This window comes from Carassius auratus, chromosome 1 (genome assembly GCF_003368295.1).
Source record: "Carassius auratus strain Wakin chromosome 1, ASM336829v1, whole genome shotgun sequence".
Lineage (NCBI taxonomy): Eukaryota > Metazoa > Chordata > Actinopteri > Cypriniformes > Cyprinidae > Carassius > Carassius auratus.
The window spans coordinates 11,311,014-11,333,586 of NC_039243.1; the positions used below are offsets into that span (position 1 = coordinate 11,311,014).

Below are 22,573 nucleotides of genomic sequence, written 5' to 3' on the forward strand. Positions count from 1 at the left end.
CTAACTATAGTACATGCATTCACGAGAGAGTGGCATTCCAGCGGATGACATTCATCTTTTATTATGAATGGATGCACTTTTTTGGACTTCAAAATCTCGACCCCTTTTCACTTGCTATTATAAAGCTTGGAAGAGCCAGGACATTTTTTTTATATAACTTGATATTGGATTTGTCTGAAAGAAGAAAGTCATATACACCTAGGATGGCTTGAGGGTAGGGATGGGTACCGAAAGCTATCAAATGGACCCCGAGGCTAAATTATGAAAGACCGGAGTATCAATAAGCTCTGACATTAACAGTTCTGCTGTCCGTACGGGAGAGATTAGGAAAACACACATACATCTGTTATTGCTATATAGACATGATCTTGCTATCTCACCAGAGCCGCCAGCTGTTTTTATATGAAATAATATTTAGACATTTGTCTATGACGCATTTTTGCCAGAACAAAAAAGGTGCAGTATTCCTTTTCATAGTAGCAGTTAAAATATGTCCATTGATGAATCCATTCCCAATGTTGATATAGCTCACTGTGTGCAATATTAGACTCAAATGTGTAGCCCACGTACTGCACCTGACTCAGGAGTGTGGGAAGATTTGTGTGCACTAGGTAGTACTTGAATGGTCAGATCTAATCAGATGCTTAACTTGGTTTGAAGATTTTAAGAACCACTGACTGAAAGCAAAATCAAATACTTAAATGGTTAATATTTAAAATTCCAGATGAGCCGAGACCAATAAAAGAGAGCATTTTCTTCTCTGTAGTAAAAGCGTACAAGCCTGTTTATTTACCATGCACGACTATTTAGTTGGCTGCATTTTCTTATTTTCATTAAGGACTGCATTTGGCTGAAAACATTTTCAGTTGTTGACCAACTATGAGAATCGCTGATCTAAAGCATGGAACTTTAAATAAAATATGTGATTCACAAAAATTGCTGTGGAAGTAAATATGTGAAGAGAGCTGTTTTATTCGAAATTTCTGAAAATGCAGCACATCATCACAGATGTATGCTGATGGAACACAGTCCAGTGTCCATCCATCTCATTTCATTCAAATAGCAATCATTTGCAACTGTAAAGGAAATGGACATGCAATCAAACCTGTTTTCCTGCTCCAGATCGTTGAGCACTCTCTCCAGCTCCCCCTTCTCTTCAGTCTCCATTGAGATGAGGATCTGAGCGGGGCTCTGTGGCTGGCTGAGAGGAGAGCCTTGATTCAGACTCTGGCAGTAGTGCTGGATCAGCAGATGCTCATCATCTCTACAATAAAAGCAACAACAGCAGAACTCCATATCCAGCTCACTACATCACATCCATTGATTTAGATTTCATTTAACATTTGCTGCCTAAAACTCCTAATAACTGAAAAATACACCAGTGCAATCGGCTTGTGAGCAGTAAGCTGGTCTAAATCCAATCCTATTGTTTTAATACCACAAAAAAGAAGAGCGTTTACATGTAATTGTTTTATTATAATTAAATCTGAGCGTCCTGGGAAAATGATACAGGTTTGTTACTCAGCTCCACTGCTTTGTGTATGGATGGAAAGAGCTGATACAAGAATTTTTTTTAAATCACTTATAGGAATAGTTCGTCCCCCCAAAAAATAATTAATTTGGAATGACATTCATTTCTGGAGGAACTCTTCCTATACTCAGCTCTTTCATACACATTTCACCATTTTTAAGTTGAAAAGGAGATGTTTTTATCCAACCACAAGCAGTTAAATGTATGCATCTACCTTTGGCATTCTGGGAGTTGTAAGTAGATCAGTTTTAGGTTCTTCACACACTATTACATTCATTTATGGTATGATATTATGTACAGAAGAGTGTAAATGAGTTGCAAGCTCACATGCTTTCATTGGGCGATACATTGTCATTCACATATGAGCCATTCCGGATCTCCATTTCAGCTAGCCTGTGAAAACACAGTATCATTCTGTATTCATTCATAAAAAGTTCATGCAATTGCATTCATTCATGTCAGTAAGGCCACACTGCTCCAACTTGCGTGCTTAATATTAACACGAATGCATTTCATTTGTTACTAAACACTGCAAGCAACAGTCATCAATTCTTTGTAGTTAAAAAACTAATTTCAAACATTTGTTTTATGACATAACTGTACCATCGTAGGGTATACACCATCACACCAAATATGATGCAATATGATGCCCTAATATGATGCGAGTCTGGTCTTTTAAATATACAGTTACATAGTAAGACCAAAATACCCATGCTTAAAGACTGACCTGCTAGCGTAATGCTCGATGCGTGAGTGGGTGTCGTCATGGGAGAGTTGAGGGGAAGATGACGGCCTGCCAGTGACAGTAGAGCAAAGGTCAGAAAACACAGAAAAACTGAAACTGAATTATAACATTGAGCATTACATAGTCAAACATAAAAAAAAGATATCAAATAGAAATCATGTGGAATTTTTAACACTATGACAATTAGGGAACTCATTTTGAGCTGCTCTTATGTTTACATTTGTATAACCTTCAAATGTTTGAGGTCTGTAAGATTTCATAAAAAATAAAAAAATCCTTCACAAGGGATGCATTTATTTGATGCTAAATACAGTAAAAAGAACAACATGAAATATGAAAAAATAAATAACAGTTTACTATTTGAATATATTTTAAAATGTAATGTTTTGTGATTAAAATGTGATGGCAAAGTTGAATTTTCAGCAGCCATTACTTTAGTCTTTAACAGTGATTTGCCAGTCAAGAAACATTTCTTATTAATTTTGAAGACAACCGTGCTTCTTATTTTTGTAGAAACTATAATACTTTTTCAGGATTCTTTGAATCCAGAGAAATGAATTCAAAGTTTAAAATATTTTATTTTTTTATGAAAAAATTAAGTAACTTAGGTAATGTCTTTACTGTTAATTAGCAAAATAAATTCAATAAATTTGCATTTTGTGGGGGGGGGGGTGGATAACTAACGCCAACTTCTGAACGGTAGAGTATGCAAGCGCTTAGATAACACACAGTGTGCATTAACTTTAATAATAATTTAAGTTTTAAACACCTAGCATACCCTACACCACGGTAACAGGTAAATCTAGCAGATGAATAGTGGAAGCCATGGGATGGACACAAATTTCAAAATATCTCACGGTTCTGACAATGGAAGATGAGTGTTTTGTGGAAAAGTGTGTATAATATCACAGATCAGTAGAGTTAAACAGTGTACTGTAAGTGATGAAAATACTAATGTTTATTGAACAATAAGACACTGGTGCTGGACATTGTGCTGCCGTCCATCAGTGTGGATGCAGCATCATCCAACAGGAACATCATTTAACAAAATTCTTTGTAGAAACTCAAGATTCATTTACTCTGCCATTAAAAGAGAGCACCACACTTGCAATTTGAATTTCAATTAAATTTACATTTGTATTTTTAAATGCACTCAATTAGAAATTAGTACCATGTTTCACATTTTAACTGTTAAGTGAAAATCTTGAATGTTCTTTCTATTCTGTGGATACATTAACAACACCAAATGGCATGTTCATATTATGTGATCCAGTAAGTTGATTTCTGTGGATGTGCGTGAGCATGTTAGTGTGTGGATGTACTCACGGATGGTCAACAGGCCAGAAGTTGATCAGAGTAACAGGACTGCAAGACAAAAAAAAGATGTGATGATGGACAGGACAAGTAGATGCATTGAAAGCATGATGGTGACATGGTTTAAGAAGCCCCAAACACACAAACCCACTGATATGACGACAGAGTTAAATCCTAACAGCATTTTTAGTGGCCAATATTATCCATCATGAAAAATGTGTCTGTTGAGAAATTGTCTGATTCAACAGTGTTGGTTGTGTGTTGGGGTTAAATTAAAAAAAGAACGTGGTAAGAATGTGTGGATGCATTTACTCTGACATACTGCACTCATTTGCAGCTGCTCCACTGCAGGGAAAAAAAATATATATTTCAGAGCATAAACACTCCTACTGTGAACCTGAGTAATGATCAATGCAAGTGCTGAAGCAGAAAAACCCAAGCCAAACTCTTGCAGGTGCAATTAAAAGGTGCAAGTTTGAGTGTTGCTACTGTTAACTAAAAAACACTATTAAAACTTATCACAGATTCAAAAAAATATAAATGTTAGATGATACAATTTTAACAAATTAGAAACTACCTGAAAGAAAATAAGATTAAACTGTAGTACTAAAAACCACTAAGCCTGAATAGAAAAAAAAAATGTTTTTTGTTTATTTTTTAATATGGTAATATAAAGTTACTAAAACGTATATATTTTTTTTTTACTGAAAATATAAAAATAAAAGCAAACATTAATAAATGATATAATAGTATATCAATAACACTGATCAGTGCATCCAATATAATCTTAAATCAGACTAATCGCATCTTTATGATTATTTATTTTGTTTACCCTGTTTTCCACACTGTAAGGCACACTTAAAAGCTTTTAATTTTCTCAAAAATCAAGGCGCTCTGTCAAAATGTTGACATTCCCTTTAGCACAGCTCTATCTAGTGGATGCATAACGCAAAACCAGTCAAAAGTGTGACTCTTCTATTCTATACGCTTCATAAACCAGTGCGCCTTATAGTGCGGAAAATACAGCAAATATTGTTGAAGCCACTTTGATGCATCTGCACACGTTAATTCTGCTCTCTTGATAATATCTAGATTCGCAGTGTGATGCACTCTACCAGCTGTCATTTGTCTACTTAATCAGTAGCTGATGGTAACACATAAAATAGTCTCACGTCTCCATGTTGTCCCCCTCAAGGATGGTCTGGACGGGAAGGTAACCCATGCGAGGATGCTTGGCAAAATAGCGCTTTGTCCTGAACTTATTCTTCAACACCTTGGCAAAGTCTCGCACATCCTCTCCTGACGTTGTCTGTATAAGGACACAGATGGCAGAGTCAACAGATTTTAAGATTAAACTTCCACTGCAATAAAGGCAAAAAGCTACAGTGTATATACTAACCACACAGCGATGCAAAAAACCTACCGGTGTGCAATATTCCACCATAGGGTACTGCATCTTGTGACCTTTGGCCACTCTGCCAGAAAAAAAGCAGCTTTGGCAGATATCATAGTTAAAGTGCTTTAAACTCCGGTACCTGCAGAGACCAGACACAAACAATGAGATCAGTGTAAAAGTTCCTGGCGAAACATTCAAAACATCCTGGATCTGAAGCAACTTGCACGCAAGATTACGTCCAAGAAAGGTGTAGTTATATCTTGATCCCCCAGGTGGAGCTATTCCCTGTTCTTACCTAGTCTCAACAGTGAGCATATTACAGTCTGGTTATAAACAAAATTAATGTTATTCTGGAGTGAAAAAGTCACTCCATAGTTTTACTTGTTTTATGCCAGGTAAAAATATCTATTAGACATTTATTTGACAGTATCTGTAAATTGTTATTTGGTTTTTCAATGCTATAGAAATTGCGCTGGTTTTGCATTTAGAAACCAGATTTTGCACTGGAACTAAGAGCTCACCGACACACAAATGTATAAATACTACCATAAACCTGTGTAGAGATTAACATGATATAAGATGATATAAGCTAAATAGGAAAAGTGAACATTTTGTGCATAAACAAAAACAGCAGTGTGATTTCTCAGCTTAACACATGCAACAAACACGAGACAAAACTCTGTATCACATCAGCCAAATCATCATGCAACAGAGCAATGTTTAGTTGCATTTCTTTATTTTCAGCATTGTTTTTCCATGCAATCCATGATACTGTTTGCTGGAAATATACTGGATTGTGAAAAATTTGTTACAGAGCCAAAAAATCTTTTTGAAAAGACATACTCTAATGAACCGTAAGACCAGCAAAAAACTAAACGGGTCACTTTAAAATCATGTTGAAAATACTTTATGTAAAGCAAAAGCAGGACTAAATAAAACCTCTAAAAGAAATTGAACACTGCTGCTTTACGAGGCTCAAAATTATTATTTATTTTTTGCCTTGAAGTTTGGTGCGATGCTTAATAATGCACAAAAACCTGCTGATACTTTTAAAGCACTTGAAGCAGAATCAGTCATTCTAAAAAATAGCACTAAAGAAAAGATCCATACCTGAAGCCAATAATAGGACATTCCTTACAAATGTTGCATTTAGCCTGGTGCTTTGCTGTCTCAGCGGCCGCCACACGATGAAGGACAGGAAGCCAAACCATCGACTGAGGTTCTAAACGCATCCAGTCCAGGAAGACTGAAGCCTCTAGCTCTGGTTTGTTATTGGCCTTCATATCAGAGCGAAAGAAAATATATGCAGGAAACGCAGAAAAAATGCTACCAAAGTGCATATTCTACATGGCCGCTTTAACTTGATCTGCTCATGAATGAAGACAGTGGTTACTTACAAACTGAAAGCAGCTGCACACACTGGGCTCGATATTGCTCCCACCAAAAGATGCCACCTCTCCCAGCTGCCTGGGAATCTGAATGGCGTCGTGCAGAAGGAGGCCGAGGCGCCGCTGGTCACAAAAGCCTGTAGCACTGGCCACTTCTCTGAACAAAACTAGAGGGATCAGGAGGAAATGATGAGGGAAACATGTAACAATCATCACCATCAAGAATTTATTTACACAGAACAGCAAAAAGAATCCTTTGAAATTGATCCATACTCAAGCATCTAACTGAATTTTTCAATGTAAAATATTAAATATTTACAAAACAAATATTGATTTATATATTTATGTGCAAGCATGTGCTAAAAAAATCGGCTTTGCCATCACAGGAATAAAAACACATAAAAAAAATAAAAAAAATAAATAATAATAATAATAATAATAATAATAATAATAATAATAATAATATATATATATATATATATATATATATATATATATATATATATATATATATATATATATATATATATATATATATTTACTTTTTGATGGTAATATATTATAATATTATATAAAATAAAATAATATTACTGTACTGTATTGGACTGTATTTTTGACCAAATAAATGCAGCCTTGGTGAGCGTAAGAGACTTTATTTTAAAGAAGTCATTGGATGCCCATTTTCCACAAGTTGATATGATTATTTAGTGTCTTAATGAACAGTCTGTAACATAGTTTGGTTAAAATTTCTCAATGGTAGCGTAAAAACAAATTTTTACCCTGTCAAAAACAGCTCTTTTCAGAGTAAGTCGTTTTGTAGCATTTTCCTTTAAATGTTAATGAGCTCTGCTGACCCCGCCCCTCTCTTCCAGCTGCTCTCAGAGAGACAGTTTACCTTAGGCACATTCATTGTGAAACTTGCTAATTAGCACATTATTAGGAAAAGTGATTTATAAAGATTGAAACAGAAAACCATTATTTTAAACTATAATAATATTCCACACCATTACGGTTTTTACTGTATTTTTGATCAAATAAATGCAGCCTTGGTGAGCGTAAGGCCCCTTTTACACTGCATGGTTCAAGTGACCCAAATCCGATTTTTTGCTCTCATGTGGCACAGATCGGATATGACCGGTGACCGGAATCCATGCGGTTTTTCCTGCTTACACGATGTTCTCAGATCGGATTCAGGCCTCATTCATATGTGGTAATAAATCGGATATGAATCGGATATGTGCATTTGCGTGTGCCATGTAAGCAGACAAATCGGATATTCCCCAGTAAATGCGAGCCGTACGTCATTAAAAAAGTAACGTCAACTCAGGTGGACACCGCCAACTGAGATCACATGACTTATTATAGGCGTGATGGAGGACGAAGGATACACACAGTGGAGCAATGTTCAGTCTTTGGGGCGAAGAGATGCAGGGTTGTTACAGAAATAAAGGGCTCTCCTTTCTTTCTCCACCATAGGAGACCGGTGTTTTGCTGATTTTTTTTTTTTCTTTTTTTTTTTTTGCTGCAGCCCGGCCCTTGACGAATGTAAATCGCAGATTAATTGCACAGCTCAAAAAAGTTTTGACAGGTCAGAGAGAGAGAGCATGCGCGAGAGAGAGAGCGAGCCCCGGCTGCACGCTCACCATCTTCAAACAACATGAGTGCTGTCTTGCTCTCTCTCCCTCACGTATATTAATCAATTGACACAATGGTGTCATAACCATTTAAAATGAGAATGTAAATCTGCTCTCCCCATTTTTGTTTGTTAGAAAAACATTTATTAGATTTCATATCGCAATATATATCGTAGAAAAATAAAATATTGCAATGTCATTTTTTCCCAATGTCGTGCAGCCCTACTATATAATTTTATTTACATCTGCATCCATTGTATTTTGTGCTGTTTTACTTCTTTTTCTGAGTCAGAACGCCTACGTTTGGTAGTTCCAGCAGTGTATAGTGTAAATGCAAAAATCGGATACGGGTCACTTTTAAAAGATGATGTAAGCAGGTCGTCAAAAAAATCAGATATAGTCAGAAAATCGGATTTGGGCATCAAGACCTGCAGTTTAAATGCAGCCTAAGAGACTTTGTTTTAAAGGGGTCATCGGATGCCCATTTTCCACAAGTTGATATGATTCTTTAGGGTCTTCACCATGGTACATGAGCATAACAGACTTTTAAAATATATTGAACGCGTGTATATTAATGAAAACATGCTCTTCAGTTTTTCACCATTTGGGAACAGTTTTGTTTGTCTCATCAATGTGAAGTGTATTAAAACACTTGTTATTAATGTAAATGCCAGCAATTGCTGTGCAGTTGCTAGGTGGATAAACATTTATTTCTGAGCAGCTGTTGCACTATTCTGTGTGCTATGTACTGGGCAAACTCCAAAGCTTTACAACTGTTTACAGCAGTGCTATTATCAAGTAAACAATGACAACATAATACAAGACCCTAAAATCACCTGAGAGAGCTGTAAACTGCTGCTAGTACAGTTCCATAAATGGAGCGAATATCTTGGCTCTCATTACAGCTTAGAGACAGAATAGAAAGAACAAGATGCATATGATAAGCAGAAAAACTTACATCTGTACTTATCTTCAAGGTGAGCTTTGCACAAACAGATTATTCCTGTTTTGAAGGATAGGGTACGAATCTTTCCCGCTCGTCCTCTGTAGAAAAATAAATAAATTACAGGGTAAAAAATGACTACAGCAAGACTGTCAATTGCTCTTTTTTTATCTATTTTTGCAGATAAAGATTCAAGATCAGGAACAAAACACCCTACATGTTTTTGCACCACAGTTTGATAAGATATACACTTTTTGAATTTGTCTGTGTTTAACCAGGATATAGGAAGCATTTTTAAAATGTAAGTTTACAGAACAAACCCATCATTTCCAAAAAAGTGTATCTTTTATATCATTCAACAGACTGGGGCACATATTCAACAAGGACTTAATGCCATTTATAACAGCAAACTAGTGGTTGATCTACATTGGATTTTGCAGAAACAATAATGTGTTTAAATAAAGTAAATAACTAGGGTGACCAAACATGTCATTTACCCAGGACACCTCCTGGCCAGGATTTCTATATTGCCTAAAATATCCAGGTTTTGGCTTTGGTTTCCTGTTTTCATACTTAATGAAGGTAATGATTGTTAGACCAATAACATGCAGCCATTGTACATAATCGACCAATCGTGATGCGTGAAAAGGGGAGATCTACAGAGAATGGTCAAAGCGATGCAAATACAGATTAAAGTGTGGCCAGAAGGATCATCAGAGGTTCTTCAAGATTGCTTCAACACAACTGACTGGGACATGTTTAAGCAGGCTGCCACATTCAATAACACCACTGACCTCCAGGAGTACTCGGAGACTGTCACTGCCTACATCAACAAGTGTATTGATGATGTAACGGTCACAAAAACCATCACTGTCCGGGCCAAGTAGAAGCCATGGATGACAGGGGAGGTCTACAGACTTCTGAAGACACGGAACGCTGCCTTCAGAGGTGGAGATGAGGTGGGCCTGAGAACAGCTAGGGCCAACCTGTCCCGCGGCATCAGAGAGGCTAAGAGACAGTACTCCAGGAGGATAGCTCATCAATTCAGCGACAGCAGAGACACTAGAGAAACCTGTGGCAGGGGATACAGACCATTACGGACTACAAGCCCCCACCACGGACCTGTGACAACAACATCTCTCTGCTAAATGAGCCGAACACCCACCTTCTTGGCTCTCTTTGAGCATCAAAACAGCACCACTGCACAGAAGACTCCACCTCCTCCTGGCGACCAGGTGATGACGCTGACCCCAGACAGCGTGAGGAGATCCTTCAAGAGAATCAATGCACGCAAAGCTCCGGGTCCAGACAACATTCCTGGGCATGTACTGAGAGACTGTGCAGCAGAACTCACTGATGTCTTAACAGACATTTTCAACATCTCACTGAGTCGGGCTGTTATTCCCACGTTTTAAAACTACCACCATCTTCCCAGTTCAGAAGAAGCCTTCTCCATCCTGCTTCAATGACAACCGTCCTGTTGCACTTACCCCCTTCCTCATGAAGTGCTTTGAACGGCTAGTCATGCACCACATCAAGTCTGCTCTCCCCCCCTCCCTGGACCCCTTCCAGTTTGCATATCGGTCCAACCGCTCGACCGATGATGCCATCTCCACTACCCTCCACTCAGAACTCACACTTCTGGACAAAAATGACTCATATGTCAGAATGCTGTTCATAGACTTCAGTTCAGCATTCAACACAATAATTCCTCAACAGCTCATTTACAAACTGATCCAAATGGTGCTCAACACTTTGCTGTGCAACTGGCTGTTGGACTTTATGACTGGAAGACCTCAGGCAGTACGGGTCTGCAGCAACACATCCAGCACCATCACACTGAACACTGGGGCCCCCCCAAGGATGTGTGCTGAGCCCCCTCCTCTTCACTCTGCTGACCCATGACTGCTCACCTTCACACAACTCCAACCTTTTTATTAAGTTTGCAGATGACACGACTGTGGTGGGTCTCATTAGCAACAAAGATGAGACAAACTACAGGAGCAAGGTGAGCCGCCTGGCCGGGTGGTGCAGTGACAACAATCTCTCTCTGAACGTGGAGAAGATGAAGGAGATTGTTGTAGACTTCAGGAGAGCACACACTCAGCACGTTCCTCTGACCATCAATGGTGCGACTGTGGAGAGAGTGAGCAGCACCAAGTTGGGTGTGCACATCAAAGAGGACCTCTCCTGGACTGAAAACACAGCAGCACTGGCCAAGAAATCAAATCAGCGTCTCTACTTCCTCCGCAAACTGAGGAGAGCCAGAGCCCCGCCCCCCATCATGTACACATTCTACAGAGGCACCATCGAGAGCATCCTGTCGAGCTGCATCACTGTGTGGTATGGCGCCTGCAACGCGTCCTGCCGAAAGACTCTGCAACGCATAGTGAGAGCAGCTGAGAAGATCAGTGTCTCTCTCTCCCCTCCCTCCAGGACATTTATGGAACACGTCTCACCCGCAAAGCCCTCTGCATCGCAGGTGATCCCACCCACCCATCATACAGCTTCTTCAGCCTGCTGCCATCAGGGAGGAGACTGCGGAGTCTCCAGGCCAGGACCAGCAGACTGAAGGACAGCTTCATCCACCAGACTGTCAGGAAGCTGAACTCACTCCCGAACTTGTCCCCCCCTCCCCTCTTCTGCCCCAGGCACCACTGAACTATGCCCCCCCCTCCACTAATATACAATGACACCATTCACTTTGTGCAGCATTGGTCTGCTCACTACCTCATTCTCCATGGAGCTGACATCATTCCACTACCTCATCAGTCAGTTAAATAAAATAACTGCTCCTGAGCCCTTTGCCACTTTAATCAGACTTAAGCTTTTGTTTTTGCGCTAAATAATCTTTTATCTGCACTGTTGTTCACTTCATTGATTTGCACTCTATCTGCCTTTTGCCTTGCGCTGCTTTATTTAACTTTATTTTTAATTTTATTATGTCTTTTTTTTTACATTCCCTTATTGTATAGCTGTATCTACATTTTATATTTTGATCTAGATTTTTAGGCTTTAATGTTAATGCTATCTGTGTGCACCGGGGGTCTGAGAGTAACGCAATTTCGATTCTCTGTATGTATGTACTGTACATGTGGAAGAATTGACAAAGCAGACTTGACTTGACGTATCGGTGTTCGACTTGATACCGAGCATACCGATCAGTGTATGACATCAAAGTATTTTGTCATACAACAATAGGGCTGCATGATAAATCGCATGCGATATTTAATGCACACCTTGTCAGTAAAGCCGGTTCTGTAATCAGTGGAGCAGCATTAACTACACAGAGCCGTTGTTCACTGACAAGCTACGCCAAACCACAATCATATTTTGCGCATGTTTAGTGCAGCATGTCAGTGAACAGTGCTCACATTTATGTAATAAAATCATTGCATTTTGAAATTTAATCACATTATTGTCCCCAAATTTGAGACTTTTCTTAAAATGAAAATTACTCTTGTTTAAGGCTTAAGGCCTTACATTCAATGGAACTGTATTTAAGACTTTTTTTAAAGACCCACAGGAACCCTGCATACCTTCAGCCCATCTACTATGAACATCATTGCTTATCGAAACAATCTACGTAAAAAGCAGGCAGAGAATGAAAAGACCTCCAATGCTTTTCTCTCGGTTTACTTTGGGGGACAGACGGGGGTCTTCTGTGGAATCTACCACCTCCATGTACAAACACTGCATGATTTATGGCTCAGTGTGAGCCTGCTGAGAACTGACTCCAACTCCAGCTGATTCCCTCTGACTCATATGTTCTAGTATTTAATGGATTAGTTCACCCCAAATTTAAAATTCTGTCATCATTTACTCAACCTCATGTTGTTTCAAACCTGGGGTTGAACAACTTCAGATTTCAGAAGTCGACAATTATGTGATGAAAGTTCGAGTTGATGTTGACAAGTCTCTGATGACATCCTTAATGAACAAATAAGCCTGAAGCTTAAGCTTAGACTCAAACACCTTGTGCACAGTTATGGCATATGACAAAGCGCTGTCCACATGGCAAATGCTCCTATAACAGCTCTGTTTTATCTGTTCTTTTGTCTTTGGGTCATTATATTTCTCATGGATTTATGCTTGTGCTCAATCAGATCCAGTGCGTGAATTAATTCTACCTAGCAGAGTCTCTCTACTAAAAGTGAAACTGTATTTTAGTTATTAGTTTAGAACTTTTCAGTTTCTAAGATATTTTATTGAGAAACCACAGAAGTATTTTCAACGTTAAATGATTCTGTATATGCATGATGTACGATCTGTAGCCTGTAGTCTTTGTGTGTGCGCGTTACAATGCAGCAGAGTATTAGATTAGAATGCTGATACCTGTACAAAAAGCTGTTTAAATTGTGCATTCTCCCATTCAGTTTCGAGCATAATCACACGTCTTGTGGAGTGCTTTCGGAGTATGCATTTATTTGTCATTTTAACTGTTTGGAAACAGAGCGTAAATGTGGACTTCAATGATTTCTTATCCTATTGTGCCCTCTATAGGACCAGTGACTAGTCAACGTCAAGCTTTAAACGTCAAGGCAAAGCATTAAAGTCTATTAGAGACTAATCGGTGCAACCCCCATTCCAAACCCATATGATCTTTTTAGAATCAAGAAACACAGATTCACTCTTTTGATGCACTGTGGCAAGGACATTCTTCACAGTTTCTCTTTTTGTATTCTACCGAATGACATCATTTGGAATGGCATGAGGGGGAGTAAATGACAGAATTAAAATTTTTGATCTTAATGCATAAACAACAAGAAAAAGGTTGAACGTACGTATCATAGACGTTGAGCAGCCAGTTGAGACACATGTCCACGCACAGAGGCACGTTGACCAGACTGCTGTGCTGCTGCTCTAGACGGTCGTAGATGCTGGTCAGACAGTTGATCACTTGCGTGATGTCCATGAGTTGCTCGTTCTGTTTCAGATTGTGCTGCTCAAAGGCCTCACAGACTGCAGACATGCCCAGAAGATCCACTGTGCACAGAAACAAATAACAATAGTTGCTAATGTGTTCTGAGCAGCTACAGTTCTGCTATGCTGAACTGAATGTTGCTATAGGGTTGCTAAGGTGTTCTGGCTGGTCATTCTGCTCAGCCTGAACTATTATTTAACTTTCCAAGGTCAGCAGTTTGACAACAATTGTGTAATCAAATGTGTGGAAAATGGTAATTCTAAACATCTTTAAATTAAATGTTGATATTTACAACTTACAACAAAATCTGATGGAGTTAAAATGCTCTTTACCTTTCAGTAAAAGACCCAAAAATATACATTTCAGCTCATTATCATAAGAAAGACAAATGTTCAGAAACAACCTGAAAAAAGATGAACAATGTTGTGTGATCGCGAAGAGTACAGTTTGTGCACTTACAGCAGAGAGCTTTCTGCATTCGTCGGAGTTTCATTGCCGTCCTGTATGCAGAGAACCGTACATTGTTGAGATCCGCTGTTTAGCAAGAGAGGAAAATGTGACAAACGTTCATTTCAGCAAACTCATCATGCAACATTTCATTACTGTCTGAGTCAATCCTCTCATCTCTGCATTTGACAATTTCTAATTTTGATCTCATTTGTCGGGGATCTGAAACACGGGCAACAAATACCTCAAGCTAGTTGAGTTTCAGCAGTTTCTCCATTTTTAATCCATTGATCAAAAACAATATGACATTTACTCCAGGGCAATTACACTACCAGATAGATTCAAATATTGCAAATGTTAGCCTTTCAACAATTTATCCATGTATATTAACATTAACATATATTTATTTATATAAACGTTATTTTACATTAACCATTATTTCACAGGCATTGTTGCCAAGTGTATTAAAATGTTAGATTTATACTAATATTCAGTCTCTGTCTGTCATAAGCCTCTTAAAAGAACCGTCTTCCATTTTAATATATTTTAAAATATAATTTATTTCTTTGATGGCAAATTAAATTTTTACTTCATTACATTACTCCAGTCTCATGTTCCTTCAAAAATCGTTCTAATATGCCGATTTAATGCTCAAGAAACATTTGGTTTTATTATCAGTGTTAATAAAATCTAATATTTTCTTTAAAATTTGGTGGAAGCCTAAATAAATTAATTTAGAATTCTCTGATGAATAGAACGGGAATTTTCTGAAACACAAACTTTTTGCAATGATGCAAAACGGTCCCTTTTGAGTAATTACTAATGCACAATAAAATGTCACATGAAGATCTTCATGAACATTTTTGCATGACAACACTGTAAAGACGGCAGCAAAAATCATCAAGAATGTACTATTAATATTCAATATCCAGCCCTACTTCATACAACATCAGATCTGAATCTGGCTTACCTAATGACTGGTACAGTTCTGACATCTTTGGGTGGTCCCAACATGTTGTTTGGGTCTGGTGACTGAAAGAAAAAACATGAAAAACAATAAATAGTACCTCTATCTAAAAAACTAGCTTTATAATAAATACCAAAAGCCAATAAAAGGCTGTAAAGGCTATACAACATCCATAAATGTGTTTATGAGTCATATTCAGTGCTAGAGACCGTGTCATCCATCTACAGTAATACAGTGGGGTGGACAGGCCTACAGTCATTTTACAACAAACAATAAACCTTAGTCCTCAAACTTAAGAATAGATATGTTCTTCAAATAAAGAGCATCTTTAACACACACTCAAAAACATATTATAGTATCACCAGTAATATAACTGTAGTTTAGACATGATGTCTATGATAAAACATCTCTTTTAAAAGAACAGTTCACTCAAAATGAAGCAGTTAATTACTCATTGTCATGATGTTTCTTTATTTTGAGTGGAAGACAAAATGTGAATTTTACCAGAATATCCTGGTCTGGTCATTTTATGTAGCAGCATAAACGTATCACAAAATTGGTCCATACAACATTTCCAAAATATAAGTGTTATGAAGTCTTACAATACACACACACAAAACAAGTGTACATTTCTCTTTCACTTCATTGTATTGAAAATAATGGCCAGGATGTTCTTCAAAAACCATTCCTTTTATGTTCCGTGGAAGAAAAAGTCCTACGGGTTTGGAACAACATGAGGGTGAGAATTGACAGATCTTTCATTTTTGAGAGAACAATGCATTTAAGAACAAACTAGGGATAAAAGGGGATTTTTACAAGAGGTTGTAATGTGTTTTCACGTCAATAAAAGGCATAGGATCTTAAAAAAAAATTACTGGAAATATTTAAACTGTCAGTAATAAAAAAGCAAAGGACAAATGCAATAGACCAAAAAAGATACAAATGAAACAAAATGTGCTTTAATGTTTATTTTATGCCAGTATCAAGCAGTTTACAGCCTACTACAGAAATTAATAATCATATGTAAAATAAACAGCAGTCTTCACTGTAAGAATTAAACTTTTTTTGTTTCTTAAAGCTACAGAAGTCCTTCACTCAAGAGCAGTGTGTGATTATAAATTTGTCTTTTGTTGTTTGACTAATAAACACACAGTCGCAGCAGGAAAACAGCCCACTGTTACTTTAAGAGCCGCACAGATCCAAATTACCTAAGACACCTATTTTCATTCTCAACTCTTTACGTTCATTTATTACATGACCGACGAAGGTATATATGAATAATCACTAAGTGCAGCATTTTTACACATTTTTGCGTGTATGAGCACCTTGAGCTAAAAGATGACTTTACATGTCCGTGTTCTGTTCCGTCTCTAAGCTCATACCTCTTCCAGAGGAGCAGCGAAAGTTCTCTTTCACGCTTTTAAAAACATAAATAAAGATACTTTTATAAATAAAACATGTCCCATTATGCAGATGTCATGTTACATGATTTTACTGTTTTGCACGGGAAATGGGGCTTTCATGGAGGAATGAAAGAGCATAAAGGGGGCAGAATGGGGCACAATAATCGCTTTATCTCGATTCGATTATTGTATTTTCATGACCGTTGGAGGCCAAAATCAAAATGTTTTTCCGATTAATTGCACAGTCCTTCTGGATTGTCTTTGTTTGAATCTTAAAAGAAAGTTTAGACTTCTAGATTCACAACAGTGCCTGCTTTGTTTGTTACAAGGGCTCTTAATGAATCCATTAGTGGAAATGCAATTTACACCACTGAGATGCCTTGTTTTGAAGTGTTGCTATGGGCCGGGATGTTTTTGTGATTTTGGACCTAAGCCAGCCAAGTGGCTCTGCAGAATTCTAATAAGGTAGAAAAACTTCAAAAATAATATTTTATTCCCAGACCCTACAGTGTTTTTAACAGGGAACAACACAGACTGGGGTTTCAAAAAAAAAATTTGTTATTGTTTTTTTAGAAGAATAAGTGTATTTTTTAAGTCAGAGGTCAGAACATGAATTATGAATTGCCTTCGATAAAGAACGCGATATTGCGTAGCTTGTAAGTGATCTACGGCTCTGTCTATTAAGTGCTACTCCATTTGAAAGCAGGTGATGGCGATTTAGCGCTAATCACGGAACCAGATTTACAAACTAGATGCGCATGATCATATCATTAGATATATTGCTCATCCCTACAAGTGGTTGAACTAGATATTGCAGTCCAAATTAATAATATTGGAGAGGTTTTTTTTCACCCAGCCCATCATCATCAGCCTTGACACACACACACACACACACACAGATTGCCAGATTGACAACACCAAGTGTGCACTTCATGATTAAATTAAATACCCTGTGTTTTCCGCCAACTGGCAACCTTTTGAGTTGCCAGTTGCACCTTTTGAGTTGCAACCAATTGAGTGAACTGGCAGTGGGCGGGTTTCACAAACCAAAACAAAATTCGACATTCCGGCCCGGAATGCACATTTTCAAAGAAGAATAACTGTAAGGGACAGTAGCATCGTTTTTCAGATATACAAGTATATTAACTTAGCATGTTTCTTATATATCTGCAAACAATTTATGGTATTTTTATGCTTTAGTAGAGTCAAAATCTTACATATAGCACCTTCAATAATAATAATAAAAGAAAATAGTTCACTGCTGTGAAAAATGCTATAGAAATAAGTCTGAACTGAATTCAAAATATCTCATATCTCAAATATGCATAGGAAAAAAACATAATATACATGTATATATTCATATTACTACAAGCATGACAATCAAAAGTTTGCGATTGTTAAGACATTGAAAAGATGTTTTATGTTGGCATTTATTATTAAAATAAATGAATAAAATTAAGATTATTCTTGTAATATCAAAGCTGGGTTTTCAGCAGTCATTACTTCAGTCTTCAGCATCACATGATGCTTCAGAAATCATTCTAATATGATGATCTGGTGCTCAGTAAACATTACTTATAATTGTTGAAATTATTAAACTTAATATGTTAGTGGAAACTTTGACTTTGATGAATAGAAAGTTGAATGATTAATTTTTAATTAATTTTTATTTATTTATTTTTATCTGAAGCACTGTAAAAGGGTCTGTAAACATCATAATATCTGTCATGATATTTTAGAAAGGAGTAATCTTTGACATCAAAAAGTGAAACCCCCAACATACAATTTCTCTCTAGGCTTTGAACTGAGACCCAGTCAGTATCTGGCAGCGCCCTCTAGGTTCAGGTAGACTCGGTAGAGCATGCCAATGGCCTGATAGCAAATTTCCCACAGAGAACTCCATACCTGCACATCTCAAAACGGTGCATGAGCGGAAGTACAGCAGTAATGTGGGGTTGGACAAGAAGGATTGCCCACCTACATGCATGCATCTAAAAGCACAGGGTTCACATACACCATCACACAGACACCTCTAATTGTGGCTCTTGGTTATGGTTGAAAGGAAACGCAGCCATAAGTAACGTTATGTGGTTAAAACCAAAACAGCGATTTTCTGTATGGCATAATATTAACTTATGGAAAGCGCACGAATATGGAGGAGCCTTAAAGGCCAAGCGTCGTTGTCAACACAAAGATTCCCAATCAAATACAGCTCGAAAACATACATGACAATATGAACGCCACGTTAGGTTTATCAGTCTGCATGCTGCAAGAAGGGCACAGCAGATGCATCAGGAACTATCGAGATGTTTTGCATTAAAAAAAATAAACAAATCAAGCGCTGAACGGACATGTCGCTGCACTGGCTCCATGTAAAAACCGAACAAGCACCTGCTAGGCTGCAAGGAAGACGAGAAAGGAAAAGAAGCAGCAGCAATAAGGCAGATGGACGAATGCAAAACTCCTTCGGCGTCCTCTACTCGCACGATCCGACATTCATTCGTGTTTGCATTGCACTTACTTTCTTAAGTTCTCCCTCATCTCGCCTCTCGGTAATCGCCGAATCCAAAGTGTTTATTTCTAAAAGCCCAAATGGTTTGATGTTGTTTGGGGCGAATCACCTCCGCGGTGCTCCCTCTCTACAGGGGAAAAAGCATCCGAGTTCCCTGCGATCTCCCTCAGCCAGAGCGGCTCAGACGAGGCGGAGCTTTTCCTCCAGCTCCCTTTTCCTTTCCCTTCCCCCTCCAACTCCGTTCTCTCACTCTCTCTCTCTCGCGCTCACTTACAGGCTGTGCCCCAAACCTAGCATGCAGCTACCTGGACCGCATTTTAGTGTATCGATGGCGCGTTCTATTCGAGCTTTACGTGAAAATCGTAATGCGGAAAAAAAACATAAAAAAATCCTGGATTGTAATGTTCTATCGTGCCACCTGTCTGCGCAAAGTTCTAAAACAAACGTGTTCAAACTGAAGGTCTGAATGCTCAAAAAAAAACAACAACAAAAAACACACAATTAACTACATTACTTGCGATTGATGCTGAAAATACTCGAATATAAAACGGTCGACGATGATAATCAAAATGCTCGAATAGAAGTCTATGATGGGGGAAAAAATTAATGAATGGAACATTAGCGTGTTTATTATGGGAGTGTTCAAACATTGCATTCAGCTATTTGGCAAATAACACTGGCACATTCAAACATTCGATCCAAGCATGCGGGAATAGTTTAAAGGGGTCATATGATGCGTTTTCTATTTTTACTTTCTCGTTGGAGTGTAAAGTCTCAAATTTGAAAAGATATTCTTTATAAAAGTTACATCAACTACACCCCCCTAAAACACTTCTACTTCTTCCCCCACGTGGGAAGATTTGCATAACGCCACCCAAATGTTCATGCAAAGGAAGAAGGCATAAGGGCCTTAACATAGTCAAGAGAAACGCAAGCAACGCGCTCCCTTTCATAGTCTAAACAGTGGATGCAAGCGTCATGGGCGATGCCTGTATGCAATACACCGCTCACGCAACAGGGGGTAGTAGAGTCGGGTGATATTAGTAGAGTCGGGTCGCGTGATATTCAGATCACAATGGCAACTGAAGAGGAGTGTATTCTGTTGCTGATTTTACATCGGCGGCAACGCAGAGATAGATAATTTTTCCTCTTCGCCCGCCATTGTATTCAAACCTTCTTATTCTGTAAACACAATATACTTGAATTAATGTACAATACTTGCAATGTCGCCCCCACCGACAAGGCATAGTATTGCGTGCATCGGCGCGTCGCGTATCAAAAACTAGGACGACACATTTGGCTACGCACCGACGCATAATGGCGGCCGAAGCGTAACGATGCGTAGCCTCGGGGACGCGTATGCGTACAGATGCGTTGACTATGAAACGACCCTAAATCTTATTCTCTCTGCCATGTTATGGAAATGCTGTGTTACATCGAGTGATTCGTTGGTGAACCAGATATCACTAAACTGCAGTGTTTTGAACTCACTCTCAACTGACTCGGAAGAGAAGACAATGCTGAATAAAGTCGTAGTTTTTGCTATTTTTTTTTGGACCAAAATGTATTTTCAATGCTTCAAAAAAATTCTAACTGACCCTCTGATGTCACATGGACTACTTTGATGAGGTTGTTCTTACCTATCTGGACATGGACAGTATACCATACACACACTTTCAACGGGGGACAGAAAGCTCTCGGACTAAATCTAAAATATCTTAAACTGTGTTCCCGAAAATTAACGGAGGTCTTACAGGTTTGGAACAACATGAGGGTGAGTTATTAATGACATAATTTAAATTTTTCGGTGAACTAACCCTTTAACAAATTTGTTTGGCTTTCCAAAAGACAATATTCACTTTTTCATGCCTAGAGCTGATCCGTGCTGGTTGCTGAGGAAATACATAAACAAAAAATACGTAAATCGCTGAATCGGCCTTCACCATGGATGAAGCGGGGTCCAACCTGGGGTCGTCACGTGGTTGCACGCACATTGCTCCATTCTCAAGCCGCCCACCTCTGCTCACTCAAGGCCATGGTGTGTGATGCTATTTCGTTGAGAAAGTGAAACTACTTTCTAGTTCTGTCACACGCTTGAGGTATTTAGCCAATCACAACGCAGTGCATAGTTGGTCAATCAGAGTACACCTAGCCTTTCAGAATGATGAGTTTTGTAAAAATCAAAGTGTTTCAGAAGGCGGGGCATAGAGGAGAAACAATAATGTACACTATGTGGATTTTTTTTTTTTTTTTTTTTTTTTTACATTAAACCGCATAAACACATTTCATTATACCAAATAGACAAAATAATGTTCTTTTTAGCAGCATCATATGACCCTGTTAAATGTTATAACAAACCGGCCCACACACGCACGCACACAGAGAATGTTTTAATGCGCCTATAAATTTTTAAAAAAAAATGTATTTCTGATTCAAAAATCATGTTTACCAGCTCACTAGGATTTGAGACAACTACTTGGTGTGAAAATAATCAGTAAAGTTACTTACTATCTCGTCGGAAAGGGCTGGATGTGTTCTCTGACAAAAGCTGGTGCTTCAGTGCAGGGCAGGAATCTCATTTTATGAGTCATACATTTTGCAAAAATTCTAAATAAATTGTGATCCACATAATATGCAATAATTTGATTAATGCATTGGATGGTATGGAGTTCATGCAGTTTATGAGTAAAAATCCTATTAAGGTTTATGGGTAAAATATTTCATTGGTTAACATTTTTAGAATAACTTTCCTTTCTGACACTAATGAACATTTAGATCACTAGTGTAGGCCTACATATACAGTATATATAAATGTCATGAAACTTGGATTCATACTTGTTTCGTATAAATGAGTGAATGAACTACTGATCTGTTAAGCATTAATGTTTGTTGATGACTTATTAATGAAAGTTATTATAAAGCGATCCCCTTTTTTGTCCCGCAGCTTATCACATGCAATAGGCTGGAAATAACCAATTCGAATGCCATGTGACTGCAAGTACAGTTCCGCTTGACCAGCATTAATGACATTCATAATCTATGACAGCATTATTAAGAGTCAGTTCTCTCCTAACTGAAGTCAGATTCATGCACTGCCATGAGCATAAATGCTGCCCCGAATTTATATGAAGGTTGTATATACTTTAGATTAAATGAATTACCCTAGTCCAAATGAATGAGTAATAACATGCATTACAGGCTGGGGGGTTTCAACTTGGTTGTTTAGGATTGATCTACATTAAACAAAATCTAGCAAAGGTATTATTTTCTTTAAAAAGTCTTAACGTGCAAGACACCCAAGTAGGAGAGAACGGGGTGAGCTGTGCCACTTCAAGTTGTCCTCTAGGCAAGGTAAAATGAGATCGAGGT

General features: G+C 38.1%; 2 protein-coding genes across 10 annotated transcripts in view; both read right to left on the reverse strand.

Annotated features, from left to right (window-relative positions):
- The window catches only part of LOC113109348 (myb-like protein U), a 972,647-nt gene that overhangs the window by 623,000 nt on the left and 327,074 nt on the right, over nucleotides 1-22,573 (reverse strand). The window lies entirely within an intron of this gene.
- The window catches only part of LOC113109179 (dystrophin), a 103,271-nt gene that overhangs the window by 7,534 nt on the left and 73,164 nt on the right, over nucleotides 1-22,573 (reverse strand). For 6 of the 9 annotated variants that reach the window (XM_026272828.1, XM_026272852.1, XM_026272818.1 and 3 more), the window contains 12 exons: nucleotides 15,293-15,354; nucleotides 14,335-14,409; nucleotides 13,736-13,937; nucleotides 8,967-9,052; nucleotides 6,384-6,541; nucleotides 6,097-6,263; nucleotides 5,014-5,125; nucleotides 4,763-4,899; nucleotides 3,603-3,641; nucleotides 2,259-2,324; nucleotides 1,859-1,924; nucleotides 1,106-1,264 (listed from right to left, as the gene is read on the reverse strand). In XM_026272828.1, the coding sequence (XP_026128613.1) occupies nucleotides 1,106-1,264; nucleotides 1,859-1,924; nucleotides 2,259-2,324; nucleotides 3,603-3,641; nucleotides 4,763-4,899; nucleotides 5,014-5,125; nucleotides 6,097-6,263; nucleotides 6,384-6,541; nucleotides 8,967-9,052; nucleotides 13,736-13,937; nucleotides 14,335-14,409; nucleotides 15,293-15,354 (1,329 nt within the window). Of the gene's footprint in view, nucleotides 1-1,105; nucleotides 1,265-1,858; nucleotides 1,925-2,258; nucleotides 2,325-3,602; nucleotides 3,642-4,762; nucleotides 4,900-5,013; nucleotides 5,126-6,096; nucleotides 6,264-6,383; nucleotides 6,542-8,966; nucleotides 9,053-13,735; nucleotides 13,938-14,334; nucleotides 14,410-15,292; nucleotides 15,355-19,213; nucleotides 19,742-22,573 lie in introns of those variants that run through there. The other 3 variants (XM_026272836.1, XM_026272860.1, XM_026272882.1) reach the window with 2 other exon arrangements.